The sequence below is a fragment of the Chanodichthys erythropterus genome, chromosome 1 (genome assembly GCF_024489055.1).
Source record: "Chanodichthys erythropterus isolate Z2021 chromosome 1, ASM2448905v1, whole genome shotgun sequence".
Lineage (NCBI taxonomy): Eukaryota > Metazoa > Chordata > Actinopteri > Cypriniformes > Xenocyprididae > Chanodichthys > Chanodichthys erythropterus.
The window spans coordinates 22,098,045-22,118,887 of record NC_090221.1 but is presented as its reverse complement, the minus strand read 5'-3'; the positions used below and the strand labels follow the sequence as shown (position 1 = coordinate 22,118,887).

At 35.0% G+C, this 20,843-nt stretch overlaps 2 protein-coding genes across 13 annotated transcripts in view; one reads left to right on the top strand and one right to left on the bottom strand.

Annotated features, from left to right (window-relative positions):
- Positions 1-10,772, top strand: part of slc44a1b (solute carrier family 44 member 1b) — a 30,556-nt gene extending 19,784 nt beyond the window's left edge. For 5 of the 10 annotated variants that reach the window (XM_067390118.1, XM_067390137.1, XM_067390145.1 and 2 more), the window contains 5 exons: positions 1,482-1,638; positions 3,659-3,742; positions 3,860-3,997; positions 5,613-5,849; positions 8,691-10,771. In XM_067390118.1, coding sequence (XP_067246219.1) covers positions 1,482-1,638; positions 3,659-3,742; positions 3,860-3,997; positions 5,613-5,849; positions 8,691-9,026 — 952 coding nt within the window. In that variant the 3' untranslated portion in view covers positions 9,027-10,771. Of the gene's footprint in view, positions 1-1,481; positions 1,639-3,658; positions 3,743-3,859; positions 3,998-5,612; positions 5,850-8,690 lie in introns of all 10 variants that reach the window. The other 5 variants (XM_067390191.1, XM_067390182.1, XM_067390163.1 and 2 more) reach the window with 4 other exon arrangements.
- A 2,251-nt stretch (positions 10,773-13,023) lies between these two features.
- The window catches only part of tbc1d2 (TBC1 domain family, member 2), a 23,338-nt gene continuing 15,518 nt past the window's right edge, over positions 13,024-20,843 (bottom strand). For 2 of the 3 annotated variants that reach the window (XM_067390079.1, XM_067390071.1), the window contains exons 9-14: positions 20,672-20,843; positions 19,800-20,300; positions 19,403-19,523; positions 17,509-17,694; positions 17,227-17,348; positions 13,024-16,116 (exon numbers count right to left, since the gene is read on the bottom strand). The exon at positions 20,672-20,843 is cut by the window's right edge and continues 1 nt beyond it. In XM_067390079.1, coding sequence (XP_067246180.1) covers positions 15,915-16,116; positions 17,227-17,348; positions 17,509-17,694; positions 19,403-19,523; positions 19,800-20,300; positions 20,672-20,843 — 1,304 coding nt within the window. In that variant the 3' untranslated portion in view covers positions 13,024-15,914. Of the gene's footprint in view, positions 16,117-17,222; positions 17,349-17,508; positions 17,695-19,402; positions 19,524-19,799; positions 20,301-20,671 lie in introns of those variants that run through there. The other variant, XM_067390089.1, reaches the window with a different exon arrangement.

Genomic DNA, 20,843 nt, shown 5'->3' with positions numbered 1-20,843 from the left:
ATTTGAATTTTTCTGGATTCCGTTTTTTTTCGTTTTATTTATTTTTTGACTCCATTCGAATGGTTGCATTAAATTTTAGTAATCAAAAAGCATGTCTAATTAATTGAAATAATGAATCTTGTCCAATTTACCAACAATTTAATAAAAGTTTAACAAAAAAAAATTACATTTTTTTTAGGGCCCTATGATTTCCTTTTATTCTTTCCCCTCAAATTTTATTTTTACCAAATTCTGTTTTCTGGATTCCATTTTAATGGTTTAATTCTATTAATAATCAAAAAGCATGTCTAATTAATTGAATTCTTAAATATTTATTAATTAAAAAATATATTTTTATGATTTTTTTTCAGAAGTTCAGTTGTGTATTTACATTTTTCTGGCAATCAAATGAACGCATACCATTTAATTGATCTTTTTATCATGAAATTAAACTTTTTCTGTCAAACCCTGTGCTACACAACAGAGCTTTACTGTTAAAATTAAAACATGGAAGAAACACTGAGATTATTGTTTAAAAATATATTTTAATTTATTGTTAAAGTAATTTATCTAAATTCTACTGTACAACAGTAATGTTTCTGTCAAGTTAAATCGAACTTTTATTTTGACGGTTTGCCTAGAGCTTTGAGTTTCTCTGTGTTTATGACGGTAGTTTTCTCAAACGAAGCGGTTAAATGCTGATGAAGTGACTTTCAGAGCAGCTCTGGAGATGAATTTGTGCGTTCATATAGTGAGGCGACAGAGGACGAAAACACCCGAGCGTCGAACGTGTTTCAGCTTGCGTGCGAGGCAGTGTGAGGTAAATGAAACCGCGCTTCCGCATCATTCATTTCAGAGTCACACAGGCATGCAGGATTCATGTTTAAATAGGCTTTCTGCGGTTTAATATTCGCAGACTCTAGTCTATATCACGATTTAATTTAAGTGCACTGACAAAATTCCGTGACATTCCGCATTATATAGTAAATTCCGTTTTTATGAATGGATTCCGCGATTCCGTCCGTGATTCCGTGACCGTGGAAATTATAGGGCCCTAGTAATGTTATTTTTTGTCCAGTTATCCTTTATCTCTTTTCTCATCTCACTAATGCACCAAAGATGTGATGATCTAGAAGTAGGCATTGATCTGATTGGTCATTCATCGAACTATTACGTCATAATGTGACAAAATCCGAAACGAGTCATTTGAGCTTGGTTTCAATAAAAGCTGTTTTTGGACTAGGAACTAGGAAGTTTTGAGTTCTGAAACTTACAGGATATTTTTATAGTAACCTCTTACATGCCAAAAGATCAAGGAAAATTTTATTTCTTAAGAATAATAGTTATATACTACTATGGCTAAAAATGTTAAATAAACTGGAATAAGTTTAAGCCAATAATTGCATTTGTCTTCAAAGTAATCCTGTATTCATGGAGTTGTTTTTAATATAACTCACAGTTATAACCTTGAAAGATGAGTAATTTATTTCATATCCATTCAGGGACAAAACCAAACTCCCGGTGACTCCCATCCTGTCATCAGTGCTGCGGCTGGTGCGGTATCACCTGGGCACTGTGGCCAAGGGCTCCTTCATCATCACCCTTGTCAAGATCCCACGCCTCATTCTCATGTACATCCACAACCAACTCAAAGGCAAGGTAGGGACACAGCTCACTTGACATGTCCTTGGGATGTTGGATCTAAATTGCAAATCTCTCTTGTTGCAAGAATCTTAATTGACATCATGCATGTTTATAAGGTAGGCAGTTTTCATTAGGACAAGAAAGTGCTTATGTTGTGCTTTGGACAATTACATCAGCGATAAACTAATAGTAAAATGTTGTCTAAGTATTACGCTATTATTATAAAAAAAATTTAAAAAAATGGTAAAAACACTTTTTTGGCATTTAAGTCATTTCATGGTGGAGACGGTTTTCTTTAAGTTTTATTGATATACTATTATAATTTTTAATAATTTGAATTAGATTTTATTTGTATATTTTTTTCACTTCAATTTAAATTTTAGTAATTTTGTTGTTTTTTGTTTTAAATGTGTATATAGTTTTTATTATTTTTATTTATTAGTTTCAGCTATTAATAATTGGTTGAACTAAACAAAAAATGAGAAATGTTTTCTTGACAAGTAGCTGAAATAAATGTGTTTTTAAAGATAAATATATATGTTTAAATATTTTATTTCTGTTATAGGGATAATTCACCCTAAAATTAAAATGAAGTCATCATTTAATCAACCTAGTGTTGTTCTAATGCCGTATATGCCCCTCTTTCTTTAATGGACAACAAAAGGAGAATTAAAAAAAAAAATGTCCCGCTTGTGCTCATCCATATAATGCCAGTGAAAGCAACCAGCATCAAGCTTTTTAAAAAAGAAGCAAGAGTATCACAGAATGATCCCATGTGACACATGCTGTATATTCCAAGTGTTCTGGGGGTATACTAAAGGGTTTGGTGAAAAACAAAACGAAATTTAATGCATTATTTAACGAAAATCCTGACCTCGGCCGTTGGTCTGCTTTGCATTAGAAAAAGAACGCAAGTTCTGAGAAATCAAAGTTAATTAAAACAAGACATGAAATTGACTTGAATTTGGAATAGTCAAATATCACTAGACTGGAACTCCATTTGTCTGATGACAGTCGGAATGGCAGCTGACAGATGCAAACACAATAACTTCTTGTTACAACAAATACAACAGATATATTCAGCTCAGAAAAGAAAGTACATGGATTTGATTTCATGCATTTTTGTTAATCTTGATTTCTCACAACTTGTGTGGCTTTTCTTGGTAAGATGGAGTGAACTGCACATGTTGAGCACAGAAGACCAACGGCCAAGGACAGGATTTTTGTTAAATAATACATACAATTTTGATTTGTTTTGTATAGCCCCAGAACTCTTTGGATATATGGCATGTGTCGCGTGGGATCATTCTGACATTGTGCTTTTGTAAAATCGAGAAAACAAACCAGATGCCGCTTTCTATCAGCTCTGTTTCCTTTCCAAGTTTGTGCAGTGCGTATAGGCTTCTAGCAAGCTCTTACGTGCCATCAGTACTCGCTTGTTTTGGGTTGGTGCATAGATCGACTTTTCTGCTTATGCTCTTTTTCCTATTGTGGCGGTTAGCAAACAGCATTGCATTACCACACGCACCCCCTTTTGGATTGTACTGTGGATCGCTTGTGACTGAATGTATTCATCGTCTGACTGTAGGCACCGAACATCTGTATTGTGACGGTTGGGGATGAATGCATGTACTGTTACACCCCTACTAGTTATGTATAATTGCTTAAACTGAAAATAGTTGCTTTGGATTTTGAATCAGCAGTCCGATGATCATTACTTTTCTTGCCTGAAAATGTTTTTCTAAATACTTAGTTTGGTATTTTCTGGTGTTTTGGGTGGGTATCTTTTACGCTGCAAGTTAATGCTGCAAGCTATTTATTACTGTCCTCTCGGGTTCCACTTAGGTGACGTATCATTTACTTGATATATGGCTGGGGATCTTGGGAATATAATGAACTCTAATAGATATCAGCACCAGCTTTATAGAGGCAGATTTAGAGCATTAAGGAAGAGGCTGACAAATGTGCAACAGACATTCACTGTGAGTAACATTTGCACTTGCTCTGATTCTGTTCCATGTTACGCACCCCACAGGAAAATGCGTGTGCACGCTGCATGCTGAAGGCCTGTATCTGCTGTCTGTGGTGTCTGGAGAAGTGCCTCAACTATTTGAATCAGGTAGGTCAGTTGATGGATTACTCATTGCAAATTGAGGTAGAAATTGTAGCTTATTCTGATGTTCTTTGTGCTCTTTTAAAAGAACTGTGATCTATTCATTTTTGTAATTGTTTCTAGAATGCTTATGCGGCGACGGCCATAAACAGCACCAGTTTCTGCACCTCGGCCCGTGATGCCTTCATGATCCTGGTGGAAAACGCTCTTAGGGTGGCAACCATCAACACCGTTGGAGATTTTGTTCTCTTCCTGGGCAAGGTGAAGGACAGATGAGTTTTGATAGTGGTAGAAAGATAAATGATTCAAGATAAACTGTTTCATTCAGTGGTTTGAAGAGTGCCGTTGTCTTTTGTATACTGCCATACACTACCATTTTAAGTTTGAGGTCGGTAAGATTTTTAAAATGTTTTTGGGGGGGAAAAAAATTCTCACCAAGATTTATTTGATCAATTATTCTGATAGAGTAAAACAGTAACATTGTTAAATATGATTATGATATAAAAGAATAACTTAAAATAACTTTTTTTGTGAAAAGCGAGGTCAATGTCCCTTTCAGGCAAGTCATTTCACTCTGCAACCATCTTTGAAACGCCTCTCGAGTAGCTATTTCATACATGCAAGTGCAGCTCCTATCTCTTTGAACAAGGAAACATCAAATTCTCCAAAGCTGTTCAACCAAGATTACAATTAAATTTCATATTGGACACCAGCAATGAAATCTGATAACTGTCTAATAAATTTTGATTCTAAACGCTCAAAGCGGAACAAAAAACTGCATTTTTTTAGGCTGGATTAGCCAATGCGCATGTGCAGTCCTAAGCGCGTGTCTCAGAACATTGACTTTTTCTACAGCGACCAGAGCTTCTAACAGCAGCTGCAGTGATGACTTTACCAATTGACGATTTCCTCTTTTATTTAGAAGGAGGGACTTATTCGACTATTTGCACGTTGCATGAGCACGAGTGCACCATCTTTGTATATCTGAAGTCTTTAGCATGATACTTTTTTCATGATTTTTTTAATGAATAGAAAGCTCAAAAGAACAGCATTATTTGAATGTCTTAACAAAGTCTTTACTGTCACTTATTCAGCAAGGATTCATTAAATTGATCAAAAAAGTATTATTCCTTCACAAAAATCTTGCTGACCCCAAACTTTTGAATTGTAGTTTGAATCCAGCAAAACTCTTTATTATTAATAATAATAATTCTGTTTAAAAAAAAGTTTACTCGTATAAAAAGATTTTTTATAAAGCAAGGCCAGATTTAGTTTTAGATTTTCTATTGAAGATAAACTTTAAAAACATTTTGTTATTTTATAATTTTTTTTTTTTGGACATTTACATTTTAGTCTGTTTTTCCCTTGAAAATAGCCAAGGTAGCTGGCATGGCATTAAATTACAAAAAAAACAAGCTTAAACGGACATGAACTAAAAGTCACAAGCTTACAAAGTTTAGACTAGCATGAATTCTCATGGTAGTTCAAGCTTGTTTATGCTGATTATGCTGGTGTGGCTGGACCACTGTTCGACAAAGTTTATCTCCAGCCCCAATTAAACACACCCGAATCAGTTAAACAAAGTCTTACTAGGCATACTAGAAACTTCAGGCAGGTTAGAGGCAAGTTGGGGCTAAACTCTGCAGGACAGTGACAGTGGCCCTCCAGGACTGAGTTTGGACACCCATAGGCTGGACCAATGTACTTATGCTAACAGAATCTTACCGGTTAAGCTGTTTCACCATCTTTCTGTTGAAGCTGATTTACCAAGAGCGCTTTGATGGTCAAGTAACCCATGCTGTTAACTAAAATCTTTTCAGCAGGATTTTTTTCTTGGTTGTAATACCTGCTAATTGAGCATTTGGGTACCATGCAGATCCTGATCGTGACGTGCACGGCGTTCGCTGGGGTGTTAGCGCTGAACTATCAGAGAGATTACACCGAGTGGGTGCTGCCACTCATCATCGTGTGTCTGTTCGCGTTCCTGGTGGCACACTGCTTCCTGTCCATCTTCGAGATCGTAGTGGACGTGCTCTTCCTCTGCTTTGCCATCGACACCAAATACAACAATGGCACACCTGGGAGGGAGTTCTACATGGACAAGGCCCTGATGGTGAGTCGACGCTGAAGAGAAGGTTGCAATCTTTCCTTCTGTCTGCTTCTGTCTCCTTCTGTGTTCTGGATGCGAACACCATAAATAGTCTCAGTGTTGAGAGCACACTTGCCATCTGAGTCACGTTTCTGTGTTGTGTTGTAGCTTCATTCGTTCTTTTGAATGCAGGCTCTCTGCTGACCTGGATACGTTAATATTTTAAGATTCAGATGGTGTCCCAGATATTCTCCCTGGACAACTTTCAACTTTTGTTTTGAAAAGCTGGTTGATTTTGCTAGGGGAAAAAACTCATACAAGGCTGATTTCTTGTGCACTCTTATGAAAGCTGCTTTCTCCTTTTCACATAGTCAGCCAAATCGTGTAGCCAACAGCTTTGTGAAGTCAAAAGAGAAGGCTTGAGCCTTGAGGTGCTGCACAGAATCACAGCACTTCAGATATGCAAAGTCACTAGCCGTAAAGGTTGTAGCACAGCAACAGACTTTGGAACTGTTTTCCTTCTGAGAGCTGCTTTGGTTAAAAATATCTGTTCAGTCTGAAATTACTGGCACCATTTGGTGGGAAAGCTGTTTTCCAACTGCGCACTAAGGAACTGTACACCAGTTTGCTTGAAAGTGGTGTTCTGGTGAAAGAAATGTGAAATACTATTTGCTGTTGGTATGAATCTGACGATCTGACATAATTTGTGGAAGTGATCTGCTATTGGTGACGTATCATTTATTTCACAAACTTTCAAATTATTCTCAGTGGTGATTCTCATGACTGTAATAGAGTAATTTTATTGTATTAAAATACTGTGAAGATTTTAAAGATTTTGATGTTTCATACAAGATTTTTGTATTTAAGTCAACGTGAATTAAATGCAGAACAACAAATAATACAAACAAACAAATATATATATATATATATATATATATATATATATATATATATATATATATATATATATATATATATATATATATATAATATTATTATTATGAAACTTATTTATTTATTGAAAATAAGATATACAGTTTTGGTCAGAATTATTGGCACCCTTGGTAAATATAATCAAAGATGACTGTAAAAATAAATCTGCATTGTTTATCCTTTTGATCTTTAATTCATAAAATTAGCAAAAATCAAACTTTCCATTGAAAGTGGGGGGGAAATCACATTATGAAATAAATGTTTTTCTTCAAAACATGCTGACCACAATTATTGGCATCCTTTTATTCAATACTTTTTGCAGCCTCCTTTTGCCAAGACAACAGTCTTCTTCTATAATGCCTGATGAGTTTGGAGAACACCTGAGGAGAGATCAGAGATCATTCCTTCATGCAGAATCTCTACAGATCCTTCAGATTCCAGCTCCATGTTGGTGCTTCTTCTCTTCAGTTCACTCCACTCATTTTCTATAGGGTTCAGGTCAGGGTACTGGCATGACCATGGCAGAAGCTTCATTTTGTGCTCAGTGACACATTTTTGTGTTGGTTTTGATGTTTGATTTGGATCATTGTCCTGATGGAAAATCCAACCACTGCCCATTATTGGATTCCTAGCAGAAGCGTTCAGGTTTTGATTTTTTATCTGTTGGTATTTGATGGAACCCATGATGCCATGTATCTGAACAAGATGTCCAGGACTTCCAGCAGAAAAATAGGCCCACAAAAGATCCAGCTGTATATTTAACTGTGGGCATGGGGTACTTTTTATCCATGTGTGCACCAAACCCATCTGGTGGGTTTGCTGCCAAAAAGCTCTTATTTTATTTTCATCTGACCATAGAAGCCGGTCCCTTTTGAAGTTCCAGTCTTGACTGACAACTGGATATGCTGGAGATTGTTTCTGGATAAGAGCAGAGGATTTTTCTTGAAACCCTCCTGAACAACTTGTTGGGATGTAGGTGCTGTTTGATCATTTTTTTAGGGCTTTCTGAGACACAAGACTCAACTAATCTCTGCAATTCACCAACTGAGATCCTTGGAGAGTCTTTGCCCTCTCAAACTTTTCTCCTCACCGTGCATTAGGATGATTTAGACACACATCCTCTTCCAGGCAGATTTGTAACATCTTTAGTTGATAATTAATTATTGCCCTGATAGTGGAAATGGGGGTTTTCAATGCTTTAGCTATTTTCTTACAGCTACTTTCTATTTTGTGAAGCTCAACAATCATTTGCTGCACATCAGAACTATATTCTTTGGCTTTACTCATTGTGATGAATGATTACGGGAATTTTGCCTTTGTGTTTTCTCATGTTTATAAGTCATGGCTGGACAATTTCATACTCATGATCACTCTGGTGTGCTAAAAAAATGTAAATATGAATGGGAATATACTTCAGAGATATTTTATTCATATATTTATTTATTTCATAATGTGATAACCCCCCCCCCCCCACACACACACACACACACACACAAACAAACACAAACACATACTTTGAATTCTTTTACATCAATGGAAGGTTAGAATTTTGCTAATTTTATGAATTAAAGATCAAAAGGATAAACAATGCAGATTTATTTTTACAGTAATCTTCGATCATATTTACCAAGGGTGCCAATACTTCTGACCACAACTGTATAAAAATATACTATTTAGATTTTTTTTTTAAATAAAAATATATTTAAAATATATAAAAAGATAGACTACCTTTAAAGAATTAAGAAAATTATAAAGAATTTAGAATTAAAACATGATTAATTTATCATTAGAATGTCTTAATGCTTCTTACATAAATCTTGGGTTGGAATCAAACTTAAATTCAGACTGAGAAATCAAACCTAGAGTGAGATAAGCCTCTAGGAAGCAGCTGTACGGGACTGTAGTTTGATTTATTACTTTCATCTCCTGCAGGAGTTTGTGGAGAACAGCAGGAGATCAATGGCGATGGAGGAGCGGGGGCGCAGCAAGCGTGCCCATCCCAAGGAAGAGGTAGAGTTGACGGAGGTTAAGGCCATGGTGAGTGGTGACGTGGGTGTGGCAGGGGCGGAGTGGCAGGACTTACAGGAGTTCCACCTGTACTACCTGCTGCTGTGTGTGCTGCTGGACTGGGCCCTTACGGAGCACAATCTGGTGCTCTGCCTCACACAAGACATGGTCATCTTCCTGTCTGTCTGCCTGCCCACCTCCACCCTCTTCTTCTTGGTCACATTGCTCCAGAACATACCGGTTGCTGTTGCTGCATGCTGACTACTGCTTCCTCACCTTCTTCTATCATTTCATCCATCTTTCTATGCATCACACTAACAGTGCATGAGCATCTGTTTTTTTTTTTTTTTTAATCTGTGGATTTTTTTTTTTTTTTTTCATCTTTTTTTTCATTCCATTCTTGCCTCTTCTTTTTTTACTGACTGTCTTGAACTCATATGGCAGCTATAAACTGTACTTAAATCCGTGGCCTTAAAAACACCATGTTGCTCTTTGGAGGAAAGATAATTGAAACTGCACTGCACAAGTTTTTGTACTATTATTAGACATGTAGTTTTCCTGACACTAATTGAGATATATATATGCAAGAAATATGCCTAAAATGTACACTTTTTTCTTATAAAATTGATAAATTTAACCCTAAACTCTTGATGTTGAAGAATTTCATGGTCATTTTAAAAATTCACATTATTTGTCAACTACCCATATGCTCTCTGTATTCCTGAAATCTGTTATTATAACTGTTGTTGATGTGTTTTTATACAGGGGAGAGAATTTGATTTCAAGACAGCCTTTACCATCCATCATAACACCCTCTCAATAAGCATGGGTGGTTTTCTCATACCTGGTTTTTGCAATGCCATTTTAACCCTTTTTTTTTTTTTTTCCATTCTGCTTCTTGAAAACTGATGAAGTGGACTAACACCTCCAGATCCAGATCAGATGATTGGTTGTCGGTTTGTTTAAAAGTAATAAGACTAATGACATGTTTTTTTCCCTGTAGGCTCCCGGGACAAGCTCTGCTTGACCAAAATCAGCCCATGGGACTTTTTAAAGACATTCCAAAATGTTTATTTTTACCAATGTGTAACATGTTTACTATGGTTTCACTCCAGGGAATACAATATTTTAATAAGAAACTGTAAAAAATGAAATAACAATGTAATGAAGCACTTTATATTGGAGCGCTGCATATTTTAAAAAGCCTGATGCATTTTTCGTAGTGATGTCCTTTTTATAAGACTAAAAAAACCCAGTTGCCATCTAGTGAAACACAGTATTAATAATGTCTAGAATCACTGTTTTTATGTCAATTTTTCATAACAAACTTTTTTTTCATTTGTGAGAAACCCACATACTGCAGTGCAGCACTTGTTCTTTTTATTTCTTTTAATCCAAATACTGAAGCATCTACGCTTTTTATTTCTTAATTTAAAAAAAAAAAAAAATGCTTGGTTGTGTTATTTTACTAAAATAACGTTACCATGTCTGAAAATTAAGTCCGAGGGCCTTTCACTTCTGTGTAAAAAGATTGGTTAGTTGCTTTCCCTCCAATGGTGGTGATTTTAGTTTGTCTGAGTTGTGATAAAACTGTAAAGGTCAGTTTTTTTACTGCTGTGACTGTTAGTGCCAGAAGAAACTGGGTCGAGTTACCTTAAACTGGGAGGAAGATGTTAATGGTTTCTAACTACAATCCACAGTTGCTGTAACTATGAGTATGGGTGACATTTACAACAAAAAGCACATACAAAAAAAACAAGCAAATATATTACACAATATGTTGATGTAAACTGGTCAGTTACACTACCAGCCAAAAGATTGGAATCATTAAGATAATACAGTAAAAACAGTAATATTGTTACAATATATATATATATATATATATATATATATATATATATATATATATATATATATATATATATATATATATATAATTATATATTATAAATGCATTCTGTTTGAATATATTTTAAAATGTAATTTATTCCTGTGATGGCAAATCTGAATATTCAGCATCATTACTCCAGTCTTCAGCGTCACATGATCCTTCAGAAATCATTCTAATATGCTGATTTGATGCTTAATAAACATTTCTCATTATTATCAATGTTAAAAACAGTTGTGCTGCTTAATATTTTTGTGGAAATGATACTTTTTCAGGATTCTTTGAATAGGAAGTTTCAGCATTTATTTGAATTAGAAACATTTTGTAATGTTATAAATGTCTTGATCAATTTAATGCATCCTTAATAAATAAAAGTATTAATTTCTCTTTTATTAAATCTTACTGCAAATGTTTGAATGGTAGTGTATCACTGTTTCCATAAAAACATTAAGCAGCACTGTTTTCAACATTGATAATAATCAGAAATGTTTCTTGAGCAGCAAATCAGCATATTAGAATGATTTCTGAAAGATCATGTGACAATAAAGACCGGAGTAATGATGCTGAAAATCACATTATAAAATATTCAAATAAAATAGTTATTTTAAATAGTAATATTGTAAAATGTTAGTTTTTACTGTATTTGATCCAATAAATGTTGACTTGGTGAGCATAAGAGACTTAATTCAAAAACATTAAAAATATTGTAATGATTTTTAAACTTTTGACTGGTAGTGCATGTAGAAATGGTTTGTTAGTTTAACAGCTAATTCAGAGCAATTCATCAAATGCACGGCTACTCCTGTTTGTAAATCAGCAGTGGGGCAATTCTGGTGCTGTAATGTGGCTTGACATTGTCTGTGGTTGTTAAAGTAACATGACTTTGCCTCCTTTGACTGAAATTGAATGCATGAGCATCTATGATGGTGATTCATAGCATAAAGCACTGATCTCTCCTTGGGTGCGATTCCTCATCCAACATGTAGGGGTAAAACGGCGAAATGTTGCCTTTTTTTGGGGGTGGGGGGTATGTACTTAGTAGTAATGTCTACTAATGTTAGCTTTTACATAGTTATACAGATTTATCTTTAGAGCAAGTCATTTATCATTTAATTTGTCTTCTTTTGCTTTGAAACCCATGGAGAATTTGGTCGCATTAAGCTAGACGTCTAGTGGCACCGACTTTCATATCTGCATCAAACTTAAGTCTTCCTAGTCGTGCAAAGTATCTTGAAAGGAAACGTCATTTTATTTTCTGCTAGACAGTGGGAGATGAGGAGAGTCACACACAACTTGCATTTTGCCTTAACCAACTGAGTGAATGTCGCCCCCTGCTGGATTACATAGATTAGTTCAGTGCAACACAGGAGTCGGAATGGAAACCGTTCAAAAGCCTTAAACAGATCTACCCATTCACAGTAATTTAACTAACCCATCGAATGACAGAACATGGTAGATGCGGCTGAGGAAAATATCATTTATTTATGCACCGATGAATCTGCAGTCTATTGTTTTGTTTTTTTCTAACAAGTGTCAGATTTAGCAAAAATGTCTGTGATGTGTGCAGTTTTGTATGGATGTTTTGAACATGTCATGTTACATATTGATAAATATTGACTGAGGAATATAGTTATTTTCTTTATTATTTTTTTTTTTCCATGTTTTCGTGTCTTGCATTGGAGGGAAATGTTGTGAATTGTGTTAAAATGAGGGGATCTTTTTGGGAGGGTTCAGAAATGAACACAATGTACTTATGAGATATTAAGAGCATGAATTAAAAAAAAAAAAAAAAAAAATCTAGGAGATTTAACATTTGCCACACACAACTTATGCTGAAAGCATGTTAAATATTGCACTAAGATGGCATCCATTAAACACAGAGATGAATTAAAGATATCTGTAAAACATTTATAGTTCAAATCGTCTTATAGCGCATTCAATATAGAGATGTTTCATAAATGTTTAAAGAAAATCTCTGTCAACAAAATTGTCTTTTAAATGCTTGACGTTGCAGTTTCTGGTTACGCAACCCACAGTTTTATCAGGTAACATAAACTTGATGACTGTACAAACAGGTTGTGATTAAAGATGAACGGTGGAACTTGCCTTTTAGGGTGAATCTCACAAAAACATGTTACCCCAAAATAAAAAAAAATAAATAAAAAATATTTTGCATGAAGAAAATTAGAACCATTAAGGTTATTTGTAATTGTGACATTATTTTCATGAGAATTTGGAGGGAAAATGTGCTTTTTCATTATCATTACTGTAATGCATCTGGATGTTTTAATTTTAAGGGTTTTTTATGGTTTTTGCCATTACCCAGAAGAGGATTAGGGCCAAGCAATAATAAAAAAAAAAAACATCTTGAGATTAAAGTTGTTAAATTTAGAAAAAAAAGTAAAAGTAAAAATAAACTCATTAAATTAAGAGAACAAATTCGTTAAATTATGAGAAAAATGTTAAGTTTCGAGTTAAATTACGAATTTGTTCTCATAATTTAACGACTTTTTTCTCGTAATTTAATGAGTTTATTCTCAACATTTTATTTCGACTTTTTTCTCGAAATTTTAAGATTTTTTTTTCTTGAAATTTAACAACTTTAATCTCGAGATGGTTTTATTTTTTTATTATTGCTTGGCCCTAATCCTCTTCTGTACATTACTGCATTATTATTAATATTTAACAATTTTTATTTAAATCAGCACAAAGGCAGGTATATGTGCCCTTATGAGGTATAAATGAAACGTGTGTGTATGTATATATAATATTATATAATATAATATAATATTATATATAATATACACACACTATATATATATATATATATATAATATATATAATCTCTCTCTCTCTCTCTCTCTCTCTCTCTCTATATATATATATATATATATATATATATATAAATGTGTGTGTGTGTATCCCTTTAATAAACTTACTCCATTTTTTTAATTAATGATGATTTTGAGAATTGTGCTTAATTGTCATACAATAATGTCACAATGAAAAAGTTTTGTTTATGCAAAAATACAGGTTTTGTGAGATACATCTTTTAATGCTAAACTAAAATCTTTTTTTTTTTTTTTTTTTACTCAAAATGATTGAACTTAGGGATTTGGGCAGGAAAACTGATCTTACAATGGGTATTTACTGCCCAAGTTTTTTTTTTTTTTTTTTTTAATGGATACCAGTATCATAACCACTGGAACAGGATCTTTTTGGCCTCAAACATTGGCCTTGGCTCACAACTCCACTTTATATTGCCAAATGTGCACAAAAGGTTGTGTACGCAGTGCACAAAACACTGTCTTATGCTACCTGGTTGAAAACCAGTTAGCTTTTGTTTTTGTTCACAGCCTTTTTCTTATTTCTCGAAATGACTGAAAGCATCAGTAACAGCTGTGACATCGCTAGTCCTGTCAGTGTGTATTAGAAAGAGACAGACGAGCTGTGCTTAGAGGCAAGCTAGTAAAACACGCGCACACACGCACGCACGCACACACACACAGATGACCTGCATGCTCCTGACCTGGGATTTTTCTAACTCTTTAAACAATGAGCCATTTTTGTAGGAACGTGAACTGTTTGGCATTAGAATACATGTGACTTAACACTGATAGAACAATAGCTTTATTATGCGACAAGCCACTGTTTTTATTTTTCGAGGTGAGATTGTGAGTCTGTTTCTCCTCTTTATTTTGGGAAACTGTGCTTCTGTTCTTGTCACACGGGGGAATAGGCAGATTCTGTTATCAGATACAGTCATGGATAGGCAATACATCAGTTTACTCCTCTGGTGTGATATTAGCTATTAGCTCTTACCTGCAGTAAAGTTGTTTGTAACATTGAACTAAGTTTTTGTTGATTTGTTTGATTTTTATATTTATGATTTCATATGTATCCTGTTTTTTAAAGTAATAAAATGGGGAAAAAATGACAATGTTTCTTCAGTGTCAGCTGTTCAGACAGATTTTATACTGGATTTTCACCAAATATGAAGACGTTTTAAAGTTTTATATTTATTATGTGCATGTTTTTAGAACAATATCATATTGATTTTCTAAACTGTGCATGAGGCTGATAATATATGCATTCATGTGTTATACAGTACAGTAGTAGTGCAGTACAAAATCTTAAAAGAAAATGTCTCAAATTAAAAAACAAATCTTTACTGAGGGGGTTACATACATGCTACTGTTCAAAAGTTATGGTCTCATAAGATGTTTTAATGAAAGAAGTCTCTTATGCTCACCAAGGCTGCATTTATTTGATCAAAAATACAATAAAACAGTAATATTGTGAAATATTACAATAGAATATAACTGTTTTCTATTTTAATATATTGTAAAATGTAATTTATTCCTATGGATGCAAAGCTGAATTTTCTTCAACATTACTCCAGTCTTCAGTGTCACATGATCCTTCAGAAATCATTCTAATTTGCTGTTCAAGAAACATTTATCAATGTTAAATTCTTTGAATCTTTGAGGAATAGAAAATAAAAGACAGCATTTATTTTAAATAGAAATATTTGTAACAAAGTAAAACTCTTTACTTTCACTTTTGATCAATTTAATGCATCCATCTTGCTGATTTAAATAAAAACAAATCTTTGTGACCTGAATCATTTGAACAGTAGCATAGATGCATATACGCATCTCTGCAAATACATAGGGCCTCAACATGCCCAACACTGAGGTCAGTGCAGCTTTCTGCTGCCCCTACTGTAAAAATGTATCCTTTTGTTTAAGCCATTTGTGCATTGTCTTACGCAAAATGAAATCATCATTTACTCGCCTTCGTCATCCTGATAAAAGCACCAAGAAGTAGCTGAGAGGTAGAGGGTAAGATTTTCAAGACCGGGATAGCTGCAGGTCAGAGTAATGGGTGTGCCGAAAGGTGAATTGCTACAACCGAAACAACCTCTAACCCTACCCCACACCCTGACAAGACAGCTTTCAGGACCAGTGATAAAGACCTTTCGACATGAACCAACCTTTTTTTGGTTTGTTCCTCATACAACCTATTATATGACTTAGGAAGACTTGGAATATAGTGCATGAGTTGTATATTTTTATGACTACTTATATGGTGTTTGGACAGAATCCATCTCCATTCAGTTTTACTAAAATGGAAAAGAATGACCATATGAGTTTGGAACAAAATGAGGGCGAGTAAATGATGAGTTCCTTTTATTTAGTGTTTCTCGTTCAAGCATTCAAGGCTTTTGCACATGCATCAAGAGCTTATGTTTGACTCTTCTATACCTCCTCTTCATCTTCACTAGCAAGGGTGTCCAGCTCTTTGTCTTTGCACTGGACGTTTTCAGCTTTGTATGCTTTCTGTAAGTTCTCCAGCTCTTTAATCTCAGCGTGGAGACGCTCCAGATGCACACCACGACGGTTCCATAGCAGCTTCATGGGCAGTGGGTTCATGTCATTGAAGGCAATGCTTGTCAGCTTCCTGTGGAAAAGGAAGATGAGGTATATTGATTATATCTAAGAAAACTACTGCCTGTGGTTTGGAAAAGATTGTCCCCAAGCAAGGTTCTTTTCTTTGTTTTTGAAACCATGCCATACATGCGCTAAAAGCAGGAATGCACGGCAGGCACGCATACTATCAGGGACGTGTATTAAAAATAGCCACACCACAGAGACATCTGACCCATATTCTGTTTGTATTTGCATGACTGCTGCTCAGACAGATGCAGCCTGCTTTGTTTTACTATGGCTCAATGAATTATATATATGGGGATGATGTCTGACTGTGGCGGAAATAGCTACACTGTCTGCAATACCAGGAGCTCCTTTGAAAGTAAATGGAAGAGAAAAAGTGATTTTTTAAAAATGTGTCTTTATATATAGTTTTTGTTAATTATTTCAGTTTTAATCCTAGTTATTTTAGTACATGAAATTAAACAAAATTAAATTTAGAAATGCTGCTTTGGCAACTAGCTGGAATAAAATAAGTTTCCTATATATATTTTTTTATATTTCAAGAAATGTTTTTTATGGTTTTAGTTCACTATAATAACCCTGTTTTAGGTACAAGTATACATATAGATGTATTAATATACACTATTATTACTAATATATACCATTTAAAGTACAATTTAAAAAGAATAAAATATGATATAATGCTTTATAATAGATCTTACGTTTGCATATAAATAATTATGAATAATTTAACTCTTAAGTGTGTAAAAAAAATGCATTTTATGGGTATTAAAATGTCATACAGCTAATCACAATGCCATAAAATAAACATTGTCCATTGTGTTTTTCCATAAATAATACATTATAATACTAGCCTATATGTTTAAAAGACAAAAAATGTATTAAAACACGATACACACCAAATGTAATGGTATGTCCTGTGATATAATTCATCCTTGAAGATGTAACCATGAATAATGTTATATAGTATAGTATAAGACTTAATGAATACATTCATTGTATAATACTTTAATACCTTTAGAATGCATCAACTATCTATCTATATTATATGTTACTCTTACTTTTTTTTTTATACACACTCAGTTTATAGTACTTTCTTTTCTATCCTTCATCTTACCTTCCATCAGCAATGGTGTTGGGGAAGATGCGAAGATACTGGTACATTTCGGCACTGTCTTGAATCTTTAAGATGTCTTCCTCTCTGTATTTGAAAAGAGCCAGTGCATATCGGAATATCACCTGTGAAAAAGATGAAAGGGGGATTTAGCCCACAAAACTAATGCAAAATATTCAGAAACATCAAACTATTATTTGTTTGTAATCTGTTCAGTAATTCAAGAGAACCCAGTACTGATCTATACACCATTTCCCAGAATGCTCTGTCATAGATCCAAGGTACCTTGATGCCCTCATACAGGAAGGCGTCCCATACTTTAAACAGTATGCGGGTAGGCAGACTCTCAACGAACAGCACCAGGAACCATTCAACAGTGATGAGTGATACGTCTACTTTTAGGGCTTCCAGATGGGCTGTGAGTCGAGGCAGTTTCTCGGACATGAGGTCCTTTAGTACACGTTGGTCGGCCTGTAGAGATGAGAAGAAGAAAGTTGGAAGAAGTGTGTGAGAGAGAGAGACAGTAAAATGAAGATGGGCCATTTAGAGCTTGAGGAATATACATTTCCACTCAAAACAGCCCATTTCTCGGCTGTCACAGAGGATGCTTTAAAGCAGACATAAGGCTGTGATATTATACTGCCATATGCTGCTCTAATGAAAGCCAAATTATGAGCAAATACAGCTTTATTAATTCATGTGTATCCATACTCTTGTTTTCTTCATAGTAAAATGGCAGTGACACATAAATGGAAATTATAACGTGGGGACTCTGCGCATGTGAAGAGTTTCTGGTGAGCACATGAAAATCTTTATATTTTTCTTTTTGCAAAGGTCCCTTTAGGGGCTCCAAAAATTGGCCCTAAATATTTTTATATTGTTACACAAAATATTTTAAAATGCTGTTCTTTTGAACTTTCTACTCATTCATGAAACCTGAAAAAAGTATCACTATTTCCACAAAAATATTAAGCAGCAACTGTTTTCAACACTGATAATAAATGTTTCCTAAGCACCAAATCAGCATATTCAGCTTTGCCATCACAAGAATAAATTACAGTGTAAAATATATTAAACTAGAAAAACTAGAGAAAAAAAAAGAACTAGAAAAGCATATTAGAATGATTTCTGAAGGATCATGTGACACTGAAGACTGGAGTAATGATGTTGAGAAATCAGCTTTGGTCACAGGAAAAAATTACATTAAAGAAAACATATTACTGGTTATGCATAAGAAACTTAATTCAAAAAACATTTTTTAAAAAGTCTTACATCTTACCAACCCAAAACTATTACACGGTAGTGTACAATGTTGTCTGTTTATATATTTATAGTCGGATTGAAAATCCAAAATTAATCCTGACTACAAACAGCAAGTTTAGTAAAGTAAAACTATAAAAAAATGTATTTTAAGATTAAAGGGTTAGTTCACCCCAAAATTTAAATTCTTTCATTAATTACTCACCCTCATGTCGTTCCACACCTGTAAGACCTTCATTCATCTTAGGAACACAAATTAAGATATTTTTGATGAAATCTGAGAGGTATATGACTTAACCAATATAAGCAACACTTTCAAGGTCCAGAAAGATACTAAATACATCATTAAAATAGTCGACGTGACTGCAGTGGTTCATTTTATGAAGCGATGAGAATACTTTTTGTGCATAAAAACAAAACAAAAATAACTTTATTCAACAATATCTTCTCTTCTGTGCCATTCTCATATGTTGTTTACGTCGAGCGGCGACTCATTTTTGGCTGGCTCTTGCGTCAGCATCAAATGCATGTGTCGTGCACCTCACGTGAACAGCGTCGGCCAGTACTGAGCCGGCATTCGGACATAAACACGGAAGCCTTCACTGTGCTTAATGCAGCAAAAAGTATTCTCGTCGCAGTGGTGCTTCATAAAATTAAGATAAACCACTGTAGTCACGTCGACTGTTTTAACAATGTCTTTAGTACCTTTGTCGACCTTGAAAGTGTTGATTATATTGCCGTCTATGGACGAGTCATATACATTTCGGATTTCAACAAAAATATCTAAATTTGTGTTCCGAAGATGAACAAAGGTCTTACAGGTGTGGAACGACATGAGGGTGAGTAATTAATGACAGAAATTTCATTTTTGGGTGAACTAACCCTTTATGCAAAATATTTGCAATTTTTAAGTTCTCACCTGACAGCCCAGCAGGTCTTTAGTGTAGTAATTGCGAGGCATGATGTACTCCACAATCACTACCAGGCACCAGAAGGCATCTTCCTCATCCTGTAGTACCAGCAGAGCAATGGCCGCCAGTCTGCACACAGTGGCACAGATGGGGTTTTTTTTTTTTCTTCTTTTCTTATTATTTTGCATATAGGTGTCATGGCCCTACAGTAAACTCACCCCTAATCCTATGAGCCTGTAAGGTACCTTCTTAAGCAAGTTGTTGATCAATAAATGACCACTAGATGTCAGTATATCACATGAAATGGTCTATATAAGGTCAGCATGATGTTGGTACTGAATAGTTTGTTGGCAGTTTAACTTTAACTTTGACATAAATTCTTGTTAGAACTTTGATTGTAATTACCTGTTGAGTCCCTGCACGTAGCCGATGGTGGGGTTTTGCCATGAGAACGCTTGAAGAACTCTCTCCAGCTTTTGAATCATGGGGCTTGAAGGAGGGGAAAAGTGTTGATTGGAGGTCAAAGTACGATCCAGGTCCAGCTGGATCTGTCTGGGCACCAGGTGCGGTGAGGTTCTGCTGTTCTCGCAAAGATCCTGATAGCGGTTGGGATGACGCTCCCTTATTGACTTGGTTCTAATCTGTATCATAAAACGCCAAAACTTCACCCGGTACTCTCGTGGTAAGCCTGTCCGGAGTAGACGCTTCATTTCTGTTGATGAAGACAGTTCAGCTTCAGGACGTCCGAACAGGAGCTGAGCGCAACGAGCCAACAGCGGCCCATCGCATTCCTCGTGATTCAGCAGGTTTTGGGATCGGATCTCCAGGGCCTGGATCTTAGAAAGGAGCTTCAGGTCCTCAACTTTGTAGTCTATTGCGATCTTAAATCCATATTCATCGTAATCACTGTGAAATGTTGGGAATTGTGATTTTTTTTTTTTTTTTTCAACAAACAGAATTTTGACAAACATTTATATGGTAAAGTGTTCTATGATTTACCCTATTCTTCCTAATAAACATGATTTCTTTGAAGCTCTACATTCTTCTTCTACATTCTTTTAGTAGGGGCCTTATCTAAGCAACAACCAATCTATTTCTTTATAAATCTCAGGATGTCAATGAACCTAAGTCATTTATTTCCATCCAAAAATTAAGTCTGGAATGGTTTACTATTCCAGATGAATGTGTGCAAGTGTAAATGAGAATTGAGATCTCCAAAGTAGATATGAACAGGGTGAGTAAATGAATTGTGGGTGAACTGATGGGACAGTGTTTACCTGATGGGGTTTAGTTTGATGACTGTGTTCAGGTCTGCCTGAACTGCATCTTTAATCACCTTCTTGATTGCTTCCCTCTGCTCCGGATTCAATTCCTCACTCTCCAGGAGATTCTGGAGGATTACCAGGTATCTGCTTTCCATCTGACAGTTATTGGCCTCTAAAACAGCAC